The sequence below is a fragment of the Oncorhynchus clarkii genome, chromosome 21 (genome assembly GCF_045791955.1).
Source record: "Oncorhynchus clarkii lewisi isolate Uvic-CL-2024 chromosome 21, UVic_Ocla_1.0, whole genome shotgun sequence".
Classification (NCBI taxonomy): domain Eukaryota; kingdom Metazoa; phylum Chordata; class Actinopteri; order Salmoniformes; family Salmonidae; genus Oncorhynchus; species Oncorhynchus clarkii.
In genome coordinates this window covers 984,672-1,000,302 of record NC_092167.1, presented here as the reverse complement: position 1 = coordinate 1,000,302, position 15,631 = coordinate 984,672, and the positions used below count along the sequence as shown (strand labels likewise).

Sequence of the window (15,631 nt, the reverse complement as noted above, 5' to 3'; positions counted from 1 at the left end):
ATCCATATTGGAGACAGTCAGTTCTGTTACCTCCACTCTGTTTATATCCATATTGGAGACAGTCAGCTCTGGTACCTCAACTCTGTTTATATCCATATTGGAGACAGTCAGCTCTGGTACCTCCACTCTGTTTATATCCATATTGGAGACAGTCAGTTCTGTTACCTCCACTCTGTTTATATCCATATTGGAGACAGTCAGTTCTGTTACCTCCACTCTGTTTATATCCATATTGGAGACAGTCAGTTCTGTTACCTCCACTCTGTTTATATCCATATTGGAGACAGTCAGTTCTGTTACCTCCACTCTGTTTATATCCATATTGGAGACAGTCAGTTCTGTTACCTCCACTCTGTTTATATCCATATTGGAGACGGTCAGTTCTGTTACCTCCACTCTGTTTATATCCATATTGGAGACAGTCAGTTCTGTTACCTCCACTCTGTTTATATCCATATTGGAGACAGTCAGTTCTGTTACCTCCACTCTGTTTATATCCATATTGGAGACAGTCAGTTATGTTACCTCCACTCTGTTTATATCCATATAGGAGACAGTCAGTTCTGTTACCTCCACTCTGTTTATATCCATATTGGAGACAGTCAGCTCTGGTACCTCCACTCTGTTTATATCCATATTGGAGACAGTCAGTTCTGTTACCTCCACTCTGTTTATATCCATATTGGAGACAGTCAGTTCTGTTACCTCCACTCTGTTTATATCCATATTGGAGACAGTCAGTTCTGTTACCTCCACTCTGTTTATATCCATATTGGAGACAGTCAGTTCTGTTACCTCCACTCTGTTTATATCCATATTGGAGACAGTCAGTTCTGTTACCTCCACTCTGTTTATATCCATATTGGAGACAGTCAGTTCTGTTACCTCCACTCTGTTTATATCCATATTGGAGACTGTCAGTTATGTTATCTCCACTCTGTTTATATCCATATTGGAGACAGTCAGTTCTGTTACCTCCACTCTGTTTATATCCATATAGGAGACAGTCAGTTCTGTTACCTCCACTCTGTTTATATCCATATTGGAGACAGTCAGTTCTGTTACCTCCACTCTGTTTATATCCATATAGGAGACAGTCAGTTCTGTTACCTCCACTCTGTTTATATCCATATTGGAGACAGTCAGTTCTGTTACCTCCACTCTGTTTATATCCATATTGGAGACAGTCAGTTCTGTTACCTCCACTCTGTTTATATCCATATTGGAGACAGTCAGTTCTGTTACCTCCACTCTGTTTATATCCATATTGGAGACTGTCAGTTATGTTATCTCCACTCTGTTTATATCCATATTGGAGACAGTCAGTTCTGTTACCTCCACTCTGTTTATATCCATATTGGAGACAGTCAGTTCTGTTACCTCCACTCTGTTTATATCCATATTGGAGACGGTCAGTTCTGTTACCTCCACTCTGTTTATATCCATATTGGAGACAGTTCTGTTACCTCTGTTTATATCCATATTGGAGACAGTCAGCTCTAGTACCTCCACTCTGTTTATATCCATATTGGAGACAGTCAGTTCTGTTACCTCCACTCTGTTTATATCCATATTGGAGACAGTCAGTTCTGTTACCTCCACTCTGTTTATATCCATATTGGAGACAGTCAGTTCTGTTACCTCCACTCTGTTTATATCCATATTGGAGACAGTCAGTTCTGTTACCTCCACTCTGTTTACATCCATATTGGAGACGATCGTCATTTTGTTACTTATTTTAAGAGCTACTATTTTTAGAGACACAGTGTGACTCTGTCCTGCCTGCCTGCCTGTCTGTCTGTCTGCCTGTCTGCCTGCCTGTCTGCCTGCCTGTCTGCCTGCCTGTCTGTCTGCCTGCCTGTCTGCCTGCCTGTCTGCCTGTCTGCCTGCCTGTGATCCAGACTGAGGGTGCTGGACCATCGTTCGTCGTCTGTAGCAGGCTCCCACAGGTCCAGAGAGGGTGGCAGGATGCCCACACCCACACTGCAAAGGATCGCTACTGTTCAGAGAACTCACCACGACCTGACGACTCCAGCCACTGGTAACCTAGCAGATATATTGTTGACATATTGTTTTTTTTTTTGTGACAAACTTTTTATTCAAATTTTTCTTTTTGAGAGAGAGGTTACTGGTACAAAAACAATCAAATAAATTATCCAGGGACAGTGTGTGGTCCGACCCAGTCTGGGTTTGTCTCCAGGGACAGTGTGTGGTCCAGCCCAGTCTGGGTTTGTCTCCAGGGACAGTGTGTGGTCCAGCCCAGTCTGGGTTTGTCTCCAGGGACAGTGTGTGGTCCGGCCCAGTCTGGGTTTGTCTCCAGGGACAGTGTGTGGTCCAGCCCAGTCTGGGTTTGTCTCCAGGGACAGTGTGTGGTCCAGCCCAGTCTGGGTTTGTCTCCAGGGACAGTGTGTGGTCCAGCCCAGTCTGGGTTTGTCTCCAGGGACAGTGTGTGGTCCAGCCCAGTCTGGGTTTGTCTCCAGGGACAGTGTGTGGTCCGGCCCAGTCTGGGTTTGTCTCCAGGGACAGTGTGTGGTCCAGCCCAGTCTGGGTTTGTCTCCAGGGACAGTGTGTGGTCCAGCCCAGTCTGGGTTTGTCTCCAGGGACAGTGTGTGGTCCAGCCCAGTCTGGGTTTGTCTCCAGGGACAGTGTGTGGTCCGGCCCAGTCTGGGTTTGTCTCCAGGGACAGTGTGTGGTCCGACCCAGTCTGGGTTTGTCTCCAGGGACAGTGTGTGGTCCAGCCCAGTCTGGGTTTGTCTCCAGGGACAGTGTGTGGTCCGGCCCAGTCTGGGTTTGTCTCCAGGGACAGTGTGTGGTCCGTCCCAGTCTGGGTTTGTCTCCAGGGACAGTGTGTGGTCCGGCCCAGTCTGGGTTTGTCTCCAGGGACAGTGTGTGGTCCAGCCCAGTCTGGGTTTGTCTCCAGGGACAGTGTGTGGTCCGGCCCAGTCTGGGTTTGTCTCCAGGGACAGTGTGTGGTCTGGCCCAGTCTGGGTTTGTCTCCAGGGACAGTGTGTGGTCCAGCCCAGTCTGGGTTTGTCTCCAGGGACAGTGTGTGGTCCGGCCCAGTCTGGGTTTGTCTCCAGGGACAGTGTGTGGTCCGGCCCAGTCTGGGTTTGTCTCCAGGGACAGTGTGTGGTCCGGCCCAGTCTGGGTTTGTCTCCAGGGACAGTGTGTGGTCCGGCCCAGTCTGGGTTTGTCTCCAGGGACAGTGTGTGGTCCAGCCCAGTCTGGGTTTGTCTCCAGGGACAGTGTGTGGTCCGGCCCAGTCTGGGTTTGTCTCCAGGGACAGTGTGTGGTCCAGCCCAGTCTGGGTTTGTCTCCAGGGACAGTGTGTGGTCCGGCCCAGTCTGGGTTTGTCTCCAGGGACAGTGTGTGGTCCGGCCCAGTCTGGGTTTGTCTCCAGGGACAGTGTGTGGTCCAGCCCAGTCTGGGTTTGTCTCCAGGGACAGTGTGTGGTCCGGCCCAGTCTAGGTTTGTCTCCAGGGACAGTGTGTGGTCCGACCCAGTCTGGGTTTGTCTCCAGGGACAGTGTGTGGTCCGGCCCAGTCTGGGTTTGTCTCCAGGGACAGTGTGTGGTCCGGCCCAGTCTGGGTTTGTCTCCAGGGACAGTGTGTGGTCCGGCCCAGTCTGGGTTTGTCTCCAGGGACAGTGTGTGGTCCGGCCCAGTCTGGGTTTGTCTCCAGGGACAGTGTGTGGTCCGGCCCAGTCTGGGTTTGTCTCCAGGGACAGTGTGTGGTCCGACCCAGTCTGGGTTTGTCTCCAGGGACAGTGTGTGGTCCGACCCAGTCTGGGTTTGTCTCCAGTAGCAGTTTCACCATGACCATAAACTAGGTGATAGTGGAAACAAACCAACATCAGACTCATCATCTTCCCACCTTAGCTTGCATCCAGCCTACACTTTTTCAAAAACTCTTTTATCTTCACAGTTCAGTTATGGGTCACATCAATATAATACACTAAACTCACTGTTTTCAACATTTTACATGACAATTGAATCATTTAGCAGACACTCATATCCAGAGCATCTTATAGACAGTACCATTCAGTTTAGTAGATAAACAACCACATATCACAGTCAAGATCAAAGTATGGTTCATTACTTCTGTTCTGTGTTGAATTGAAAAAAAAAAAAACTTTATTGATCCCCAGAGGGTAAACGCGATCACCTTGTCTAATGTCTTGTCAGGAGGTGCTATCCTGGTGTCTCCTCCTAAGATGGAGGCTAACGGCTGGGCGAAGAGAAGTGAACCTCCGTTGGGTAAAAGCCGTCCCCCATTTAAACACCTCTCTCTGGCCTCGCCACAACGAGCAGCCAGACAGGTAACATTCTATACCACTGGATATTGGGATAGTTGGGTAGAGCTTCTCCTTGGTGAGAAGATACATCTTGTAGTAATTTATAGGCTTCTCCTTGGTGAGAAGATACATATTGTAGTATTTATAGGCAGGGTTACTGTAAAAACACGTTGTGATAACTGCTGTGCTGATTTAAAAAAGCTTTATAAATTGATTGATTGATTGTATTTGCTCGTGTTTCGACTAAGATAAGAACATTGTCCCGGGCTGGTTGTAATGCCTATGTCTTGTTAATGCTATCTGTTATAGGTTCCTCTAGTCTGGTTAGTTAGTGAATCTGATGTTGTGTCTCGATCAGAATGAGGAGCGGAATCAGCCCCAGTCCTCTCCTGCAGCAGGGGTGACTACTGTGGACCCCCTCCCCCTGAGAGAGGACTCCTGGTCGGGGGAGACCTCTCCGGAGAACCCCCCTGATCCTCCACCGGAGGCCAAACCCTCCCGTAAACGCACTACCAGCGGACATCCCGACGCCGCCGTCCCGGCACCTGTTAACCGCATCCAGGGGACGCTCAGAGACCCAGAGTTCCAACATAACGGTAACTGTCCTGAGGACCTCACTGGTACCTACTGTAGTAGTGTGGTACTGTCTGTCATAATGGTAACTGTCCTGAGCACCTCACTGGTACCTACTGTAGTGGTGTGGTACTGCAGTGGTGTGGTACTGTAGTAGTGTGGTACTGTAGTAGTGTGGTACTGTAGTAGTGTGGTACTGTCTGTCATAATGGTAACTGTCCTGAGCACCTCACTGGTACCTACTGTAGTGGTGTGGTACTGTAGTGGTGTGGTACTGTAGTGGTGTGGTACTGTAGTGGTGTGGTACTGTAGTAGTGTGGTACTGTAGTAGTGTGGTACTGTAGTGGTGTGGTACTGTAGTAGTGTGGTACTGTAGTAGTGTGGTACTGTAGTAGTAGTGTGGTACTGTCTGTCATAATGGTAACTGTCCTGAGCACCTCACTGGTACCTACTGTAGTGGTGTGGTACTGTAGTGGTGTGGTACTGTAGTAGTGTGGTACTGTAGTAGTGTGGTACTGTAGTAGTAGTGTGGTACTGTCTGTCATAATGGTAACTGTCCTGAGCACCTCACTGGTACCTACTGTAGTGGTGTGGTACTGTAGTGGTGTGGTACTGTAGTAGTGTGGTACTGTAGTAGTGTGGTACTGTAGTAGTGTGGTACTGTCTGTCATAATGGTAACTGTCCTGAGCACCTCACTGGTACCTACTGTAGTGGTGTGGTACTGTAGTGGTGTGGTACTGTAGTGGTGTGGTACTGTAGTAGTGTGGTACTGTAGTAGTGTGGTACTGTAGTAGTGTGGTACTGTAGTAGTAGTGCGGTACTGTAGTAGTGTAGTAGTGTGGTACTGTAGTAGTGTGGTACTGTAGTAGTGTGGTACTGTAGTGGTGTGGTACTGTAGTGGTGTGGTACTGTAGTAGTGTGGTACTGTAGTAGTGTAGTAGTGTGGTACTGTAGTAGTGTAGTAGTGTGGTAATGTAGTGGTGTGGTACTGTAGTGGTGTGGTACTGTAGTAGTGTGGTACTGTAGTACTGTAGTAGTGTGGTACTGTAGTACTGTAGTGGTGTGGTACTGTAGTAGTGTGGTACTGTAGTAGTGTGGTACTGTAGTAGTGTGGTACTGTAGTAGTGTGGTACTGTAGTAGTGTGGTAGTGTAGTAGTGTGGTACTGTAGTAGTAGTATGGTACTGTAGTAGTGTGGTACTGTCTGTCTACGAACAGCGTCAGCAGTTGAACCCGAACATCTAAATTTCCTTGGTTTTTGACTGATCAAACCACTTTTACATTACTGGCATATGGGATGCTGTATCTGCGTCTTTAGTTCCACCTGTGTGACGTTGTCCCATCACATCATCACCCCAAATAGTTCTGGGCCAATAAAAACACTGCATTGCCTCATCAAAGACAGTTTACGAGACTTAAACGCTCATATAAATGTGACAATGAGCGTCATTTACCGTTGATGGGAGGTGTGTGTGTGTCAGGTTTCCGCCACCTCTACAGTATATAGGTCAGTCTGTTTGACTGAGTCCCTGTGGGGTGGGGTCTCTCTCTCTCTCTCTCTCTCTACTGCTGAGACATCTTTACAGTTTGTGGCTTTTCTCAGCATATTCTACTGTTGCGTAACAAAACCTGGTCCCAGATCTGTTGTAGTCCGCTCCTCATTCCTTCCCTACAGCCCAGATATTGTCTAGTGTTGTAGTTCCTAGCTGCTTCTTTCTCCTCAGGACAAAAGATACAGAAGTCGATGCCAGGGTATCACAATTGGGGGAATTCCCTTTCTCTCTCCCAGAGTCCTCACCTCTTTCTCTTCCTCACGTCTCCCTCCATTCCTGACTCCACTCCAGAACCCCCCCTCCCTACCCCCCCATTCAGTTTATTTTCAGAACAATAGGCCTACACCTGGGGTAGAAACACCTGGGGTAGAAACACCTGGGGTAGAAACACCTGGGGTAGAAACACCTGAGGTAGAAACACCTGAGGTAGAAACACCTGGGGTAGAAACACCTGGGGTAGAAACACCTGGGGTAGAAAGACCTGAGGTAGAAACACCTGGGGTAGACACACCTGGGGTAGACACACCTGGGGTAGAAACACCTGAGGTAGACACACCTGAGGTAGAAAGACCTGGGGTAGACACACCTGGGGTAGACACACCTGGGGTAGACACACCTGAGGTAGACACACCTGAGGTAGAAACACCTGAGGTAGAAACACCTGAGGTAGAAACACCTGAGGTAGAAACACCTGAGGTAGAAACACCTGGGGTAAGACACACCTGGGGTAAGACACACCTGGGGTAAGACACACCTGGGGTAAGACACACCTGGGGTAAGACACACCTGGGGTAGAAAGACCTGGGGTAGAAAGACCTGGGGTAGAAACACCTGAGGTAGAAACACCTGGGGTAAGACACACCTGGGGTAAGACACACCTGGGGTAGAAAGACCTGGGGTAGAAAGACCTGGGGTAGAAAGACCTGAGGTAGAAAGACCTGAGGTAGAAAGACCTGAGGTAGAAAGACCTGAGGTAGAAAGACCTGAGGTAGAAAGACCTGAGGTAGAAAGACCTGAGGTAGAAAGACCTGAGGTAGAAAGACCTGAGGTAGAAACACCTGAGGTAGAAACACCTGGGATAAGAAGCACCGGAGGTAGAAACTACTATGGAGTTGATTGGAAGACAACAGGCTATAACTGCAGCAGTATTGTGCATCATGTGTAATAACATGGAACTCTAAAATGTACTGTTATCTAGACATTTACATGTAACCCATAAACAACAACAACAACTAACAGAACAGGTGTCCATTGTCTTCTCTACTCTAGGTAATTTAGGCCTGAGGACGTCTGAGCTGCTGCTGTGTCCTGGTGGTGGCTGTGGAACTGATGATGAAGGTAATGTAGCAGTAACAAGCTTCCTCACATTAGTCTGATAATGAAGGTAATGTAGCAGTAACAAGCTTCTTCACATTAGTCTGATAATGAAGGTAATGTAGCAGTAACAAGCTTCTTCACATTAGTCTGATAATGAAGTTAATGTAGCAGTAACAAGCTTCTTCACATTGGTCTGATAATGAAGGTAATGTAGCAGTAACAAGCTTCTTCACATTGGTCTGATAATGAAGGTAATGTAGCAGTAACAAGCTTCTTCACATTAGTCTGATAATAAAGGTAATGTAGCAGTAACAAGCTTCTTCACATTGGTCTGATAATGAAGGTAATGTAGCAGTAACAAGCTTCTTCACATTGGTCTGATAATGAAGGTAATGTAGCAGTAACACGCTTCTTCACATTGGTCTGATAATGAAGGTAATGTAGCAGTAACAAGCTTCTTCACATTAGTCTGATAATGAAGAAATGTAGCAGTAACAAGCTTCTTCACATTAGTATGATAATGAAGGTAATGTAGCAGTAACAAGCTTCCTCACATTAGTCTGATAATGAAGGTAATGTAGCAGTAACAAGCTTCTTCACACTAGTCTGATAATGAAGGTAATGTAGCAGTAACAAGCTTCTTCACACTAGTCTGATAATGAAGGTAATGTAGCAGTAACAAGCTTCTTCACATTAGTCTGATAATGAAGGTAATGTAGCAGCAACAAGCTTCTTCACACTAGTCTGATAATGAAGGTAATGTAGCAGTAACAAGCTTCTTCACATTAGTCTGATAATGAAGGTAATGTAGCAGTAACAAGCCTCTTCACATTAGTCTGATAATGAAGGTAATGTAGCAGTAACAAGCTTCTTCACATTAGTCTGATAATGAAGGTAATGTAGCAGTAACAAGCTTCTTCACATTAGTCTGATAATGAAGGTAATGTAGCAGTAACAAGCTTCTTCACATTAGTCTGATAATGAAGGTAATGTAGCAGTAACAAGCTTCTTCACATTAGTCTGATAATGAAGGTAATGTAGCAGTAACATGCTTCTTCACATTGGTCTGATAATGAAGGTAATGTAGCAGTAACAAGCTTCTTCACACTGGTCTGATAATGAAGGTAATGTAGCAGTAACAAGCTTCTTCACATTGGTCTGATAATGAAGGTAATGTAGCAGTAACAAGCTTCTTCACATTAGTCTGATAATGAAGGTAATGTAGCAGTAACAAGCTTCTTCACATTGGTCGGATAATGAAGGTAATGTAGCAGTAACAAGCTTCTTCACATTAGTCTGATAATGAAGGTAATGTAGCAGTAACAAGCTTCTTCACATTGGTCTGATAATGAAGGTAATGTAGCAGTAACAAGCTTCTTCACATTAGTCTGATAATGAAGGTAATGTAGCAGTAACAAGCTTCTTCACATTAGTATGATAATGAAGGTAATGTAGCAGTAACAAGCTTCTTCACATTGGTCTGATAATGAAGGTAATGTAGCAGTAACAAGCTTCTTCACATTAGTCTGATAATGAAGGTAATGTAGCAGTAACAAGCTTCTTCACATTAGTATGATAATGAAGGTAATGTAGCAGTAACAAGCTTCTTCACATTGGTCTGATAATGAAGGTAATGTAGCAGTAACAAGCTTCTTCACATTAATCTGATAATGAAGGTAATGTAGCAGTAACAAGCTTCTTCACATTAGTCTGATAATGAAGGTAATGTAGCAGTAACAAGCTTCTTCACATTAGTCTGATAATGAAGGTAATGTAGCAGTAACAAGCTTCTTCACATTGGTCTGATAATGAAAATAATGTAGCAGTAACAAGCTTCTTCACATTAGTCTGATAATGAAGGTAATGTAGCAGTAACAAGCTTCTTCACATTAGTATGATAATGAAGGTAATGCAGCAGTAACAAGCTTCTTCACATTGGTCTGATAATGAAGGTAATGTAGCAGTAACAAGCTTCTTCACATTAGTCTGATATTGAAGGTAATGTAGCAGTAACAAGCTTCTTCACATTAGTATGATAATGAAGGTAATGTAGCAGTAACAAGCTTCTTCACATTGGTCTGATAATGAAGGTAATGTAGCAGTAACAAGCTTCCTCACATTAGTCTGATAATGAAGGTAATGTAGCAGTAACAAGCTTCTTGACATTGGTCTGATAATGAAGGTAATGTAGCAGTAACAAGCTTCTTCACATTAGTCTGATAATGAAGGTAATGTAGCAGTAACAAGCTTCTTCACATTAGTCTGATAATGAAGGTAATGTAGCAGTAACAAGCTTCTTCACACTAGTCTGATAATGAAGGTAATGTAGCAGTAACAAGCTTCTTCACATTAGTCTGATAATGAAGGTAATGTAGCAGTAACAAGCTTCGTCACATTAGTCTGATAATGAAGGTAATGTAGCAGTAACAAGCTTCTTCACATTAGTCTGATAATGAAGGTTATGTAGCAGTAACAAGCTTCTTCACATTAGTGTGATAATGAAGGTAATGTAGCAGTAACAAGCTTCTTCACATTAGTCTGATAATGAAGGTAATGTAGCAGCAACAAGCTTCTTCACACTAGTCTGATAATGAAGGTAATGTAGCAGTAACAAGCTTCTTCACATTAGTCTGATAATGAAGGTAATGTAGCAGTAACAAGCTTCTTCACATTAGTCTGATAATGAAGGTAATGTAGCAGTAACAAGCTTCTTCACATTAGTCTGATAATGAAGGTAATGTAGCAGTAACAAGCTTCTTCACACTAGTCTGATAATGAAGGTAATGTAGCAGTAACAAGCTTCTTCACATTAGTCTGATAATAGGTACATTTTCTGGTTCATTTAGAAACCTAAACTTAGATATGTGTTTTTGGTTGTTGAATCAATTAGACGATGCCCATTTCAGGCTTATAAATATATATTTTATTTTTTCAACTGGCTAACTCCTTTATCCTGTTCTGTAGTATACCCCTCTGGTGTCCTGGACTTCTGGATAAGTTAAAGCTCAGTTTATCACAAGTAGACTAACTAGGCTGATGTTGGTCTTCAGTGTTAAAGTCAGGCTTAGGGGTCATTTCAGTGTTAAAGTCAGGCTTAGGGGTCATTTCAGTGTTAAAGTCAGGCTTAGAGGTCATTTCAGTGTTAAAGGCAGGCTTAGGGGTCATTTCAGTGTTAAAGTCAGGCTTAGAGGTCATTTCAGTGTTAAAGGCAGGCTTAGGGGTCATTTCAGTGTTAAAGTCAGGCTTAGGGGTCATTCCAGTGTTAAAGTCAGGCTTAGGGGTCATTCCAGTGTTAAAGTCAGGCTTAGGGGTCATTTCAGTGTTAAAGTCAGGCTTAGGGGTCATTCCAGTGTTAAAGTCAGGCTTAGGGGTCATTTCAGTGTTAAAGGCAGGCTTAGGGGTCATTTCAGTGTTAAAGTCAGGCTTAGGGGTCATTTCAGTGTTAAAGGCAGGTTTAGGGGTCATTTCAGTGTTAAAGTCTTGATACAAGGGAAGTGACACCCCCTCTTACACTAAATCAAATGAGACATTTGCTTCAATATCTCCATGACATAAAACATAAAGGATAGCTGAGGTTCTAAATCTTTGGGAGTCAGTCGATCACTCTCTCCCCGACCTGGCTAACCTCTGACCCCTGACCCTTGGTGAACCCTCCAGATGACAGGATGTCCCAGATCTCATCCAGGTCAGCAGCGTCCTGCTCTATGGCCTCCCAGGTCCTGGACCGAGCCCAGAGGAGGAAGGACCACTTCTGGGGGAAGAGATAACAGGAAGCACTGACCCCCCCTCACAGTGCATTCCAAATGGAACCCTATTCCCTATGTAGTGCACTACTGTTAAGAGGAGGAAGGATGACTTCTGGGGGAAGAGATAACAGGAAGCACTGCCCCCCCCCCCACAATACATTCCAAATGGAACCCTATTCCCTATGTAGTGCACTACTGTTAAGAGGAGGAAGGATGACTTCTGGGGGGAGAGATAACAGGAAGCACTGACCCCCCCCCCCCCCCCCTCACAATGCACACCAGACTACTAGACTGAATCTGGGTGTATATAACCAGAGTGTCTAGACTACTAGACTGAATCTGGGTTTATATAACCAGAGTGTCTAGACTACTAGACTGAATCTGGGTGTATATAACCAGAGTGTCTAGACTACTAGACTGAATCTGGGTGTATATAACCAGAGTGTCCAGACTACTAGGTTGAATCTGGGTTTATATAACCAGAGTGTCCAGACTACTAGGTTGAATCTGGGTTTATATAACCAGAGTGTCCAGACTACTAGACTGAATCTGGGTTTATATAACCAGACTACTAGACTGAATCTGGGTTTATATAACCAGACTACTAGACTGAATCTAGGTTTATATAACCAGACTACTAGACTGAATCTGGGTTTATATAACCAGACTACTAGACTGAATCTGGTGTATATAACCAGACTACTACACTGAATCTGGGTTTATATAACCAGACTACTAGACTGAATCTGGGTTTATATAACCAGACTCCTAGACTGAATCTGGGTTTATATAACCAGACTCCTAGACTGAATCTGGGTGTATATAACCAGACTACTAGACTGAATCTGGGTGTATATAACCAGACTACTAGGTTGAATCTGGGTTCATATAACCAGAGTGTCCAGACTACTAGACTGAATCTGGGTTTATATGACCAGACTACTAGGTTGAATCTGGGTCTATATAACCAGACTACTAGGTTGAATCTGGGTTCATATAACCAGAGTGTCTGGGATACCCTCCCTATTTGTATGAATTTAGTTCAGATGTTTTGTAATAATGTATTGAATGAAGTGTAAAGAACTAGGTTTGTATTTATTTTAAATTATTTTGTTTTATTATATGGAGAACCACTTTTTTATTGTAATTTATATTTTTACTGTATTATCGATAACTTATCTTTTTACTGTATTATCGATAACTTATCTTTTTACTGTATTATCGATAACTTATCTTTGTACTGTATTATCGATAACTTATCTTTGTACTGTATTATCGATAACTTCTTTTTACTGTATTATCGATAACTTATCTTTGTACTGTATTATCGATAACTTATCTTTGTACTGTATTATCGATAACTTATCTTTGTACTGTATTATCGATAACTTATCTTTTTACTGTATTATCGATAACTTCTTTTTACTGTATTATCGATAACTTATCTTTGTACTGTATTATCGATAACTTATCTTTTTACTGTATTATCGATAACTTCTTTTTACTGTATTATCGATAACTTATCTTTGTACTGTATTATCGATAACTTATCTTTGTACTGTATTATCGATAACTTATCTTTGTACTGTATTATCGATAACTTATCTTTTTACTGTATTATCGATAACTTATCTTTTTACTGTATTATCGATAACTTATCTTTTTACTGTATTATCGATAACTTATCTTTGTACTGTATTATCGATAACTTATCTTTTTACTGTATTATCGATAACTTATCTTTTTACTGTATTATCGATAACTTATCTTTGTACTGTATTATCGATAACTTATCTTTTTACTGTATTATCGATAACTTATCTTTGTACTGTATTATCGATAACTTATCTTTGTACTGTATTATCGATAACTTATCTTTGTACTGTATTATCGATAACTTATCTTTGTACTGTATTATCGATAACTTATCTTTTTACTGTATTATCGATAACTTATCTTTTTACTGTATTATCGATAACTTATCTTTTTACTGTATTATCGATAACTTATCTTTTTACTGTATTATCGATTCTGCATTGTTCATATATTTCTTGATACACTATCCTTGTTGGAAAGTGAATTATGCACTACTACTGTTACTACGAATCAACACTGATGCAATTGAAACATGTTGTATAGGTTTGTATAAGAGATATACACTGTGTGTTTGGATACAACAACTGTTGAGAGGAAATATTAAACAAATGTTGGAACAATCGGTATGCATTCAGCTGTCTCATTGACTTCCTGTACATAGAATTGCCTTTTGTAGCAATCCACTGCAATATTGTTGTTCCGTAGGTGATGGACGTGTTTCATTTAATCAACATGTTTCCCAAAATAGCACCCTAGTCCTTTAACAGAGCCTTCAGAAGATATTGGGGCAGGCAGGGTAGCCTAGCGGTTAGAGTGTTGGAACTAGTAACCGGAAGGTTGCAAATTCAAATCCCCGAGCTGACAAGGTACAAATCTGTCGTTCTGCCCCTGAACAGGCAGTTAACCCACAGTTCCTAGACCAGTTAACCCCACTGTTCCTAGGCCAGTTAACCCACTGTTCCTAGACCAGTTAACCCCACTGTTCCTAGGCCAGTTAACCCACTGTTCCTAGACCAGTTAACCCACTGTTCCTAGACCAGTTAACCCCACTGTTCCTAGGCCAGTTAACCCACTGTTCCTAGACCAGTTAACCCACTGTTCCTAGACCAGTTAACCCCACTGTTCCTAGGCCAGTTAACCCACTGTTCCTAGACCAGTTAACCCCACTGTTCCTAGGCCAGTTAACCCACTGTTCCTAGGCAGTTAACCCCACTGTTCCTAGACCAGTTAACCCACTGTTCCTAGGCAGTTAACCCCACTGTTCCTAGGCCAGTTAACCCACTGTTCCTAGACCAGTTAACCCACTGTTCCTAGGCCAGTTAACCCACTGTTCCGAGGCCAGTTAACCCACTGTTCCTAGACCAGTTAACCCACTGTTCCTAGACCAGTTAACCCACTGTTCCTAGACCAGTTAACCCACTGTTCCTAGACCAGTTAACCCACTGTTCCTAGACCAGTTAACCCACTGTTCCTAGACCAGTTAACCCACTGTTCCTAGGCAGATAACCCACTGTTCCTAGGCAGTTAACCCACTGTTCCTAGACCAGTTAACCCACTGTTCCTAGGCAGTTAACCCACTGTTCCTAGACCAGTTAACCCCACTGTTCCTAGACCAGTTAACCCACTGTTCCTAGACCAGTTAACCCACTGTTCCTAGACCAGTTAACCCACTGTTCCTAGGCCCGTTAACCCACTGTTCCTAGACCAGTTAACCCACTGTTCCTAGACCAGTTAACCCACTGTTCCTAGACCAGTTAACCCACTGTTCCTAGACCAGTTAACCCACTGTTCCTAGACCAGTTAACCCCACTGTTCCTAGACCAGTTAACCCCACCGTTCCTAGACCAGTTAACCCCACTGTTCCTAGGCCAGTTAACCCACTGTTCCTAGACCAGTTAACCCACTGTTCCTAGACCAGTTAACCCACTGTTCCTAGGCCCGTTAACCCACTGTTCCTAGACCAGTTAACCCACTGTTCCTAGACCAGTTAACCCACTGTTCCTAGACCAGTTAACCCACTGTTCCTAGACCAGTTAACCCCACTGTTCCTAGACCAGTTAACCCACTGTTCCTAGACCAGTTAACCCACTGTTCCTAGACCAGTTAACCCACTGTTCCTAGACCAGTTAACCCACTGTTCCTAGACCAGTTAACCCACTGTTCCTAGACCAGTTAACCCACTGTTCCTAGACCAGTTAACCCACTGTTCCTAGGGCGTCATTGAAAATAAGAATTTGTTCTTAACTGACTTAACTAGTTAAATAAAGGTAAAAAAAATATAAATATATATATTCACACCCCTTGACTTTTTCCACATTTTGTTGTCTTACAGCGTGAGTTTAACATGGATTTAATTGAGATTTTATGTCACTGTCCCAACACACAATAAATACCCCATAATGTCATAGTAGAATTAGAATTTATGCTAATTAAATACCCCCATAATGTCATAGTAGAATTAGAATTTATGCAAATTAAATACCCCCATAATGTCATAGTAGAATTAGAATTTATGCAAATTAAATACCCCATAATGTCATAGTAGAATTAGAA

At 43.3% G+C, this 15,631-nt stretch overlaps 1 protein-coding gene across 1 annotated transcript in view; it reads left to right on the top strand.

Annotated features, from left to right (window-relative positions):
* The window catches only part of LOC139379632 (Mdm1 nuclear protein), a 30,934-nt gene extending 19,244 nt beyond the window's left edge, over positions 1–11,690 (top strand). Inside the window, exons 11-15 of the mRNA XM_071122436.1 lie at positions 1,902–2,041; positions 4,184–4,317; positions 4,652–4,889; positions 7,689–7,757; positions 11,394–11,690. Of these exons, the coding sequence (XP_070978537.1) occupies positions 1,902–2,041; positions 4,184–4,317; positions 4,652–4,889; positions 7,689–7,757; positions 11,394–11,503 (691 nt within the window). The 3' untranslated portion in view covers positions 11,504–11,690. The remainder of the gene's footprint in view (positions 1–1,901; positions 2,042–4,183; positions 4,318–4,651; positions 4,890–7,688; positions 7,758–11,393) is intronic.
* Positions 11,691–15,631: the final 3,941 nt, after the last annotated feature.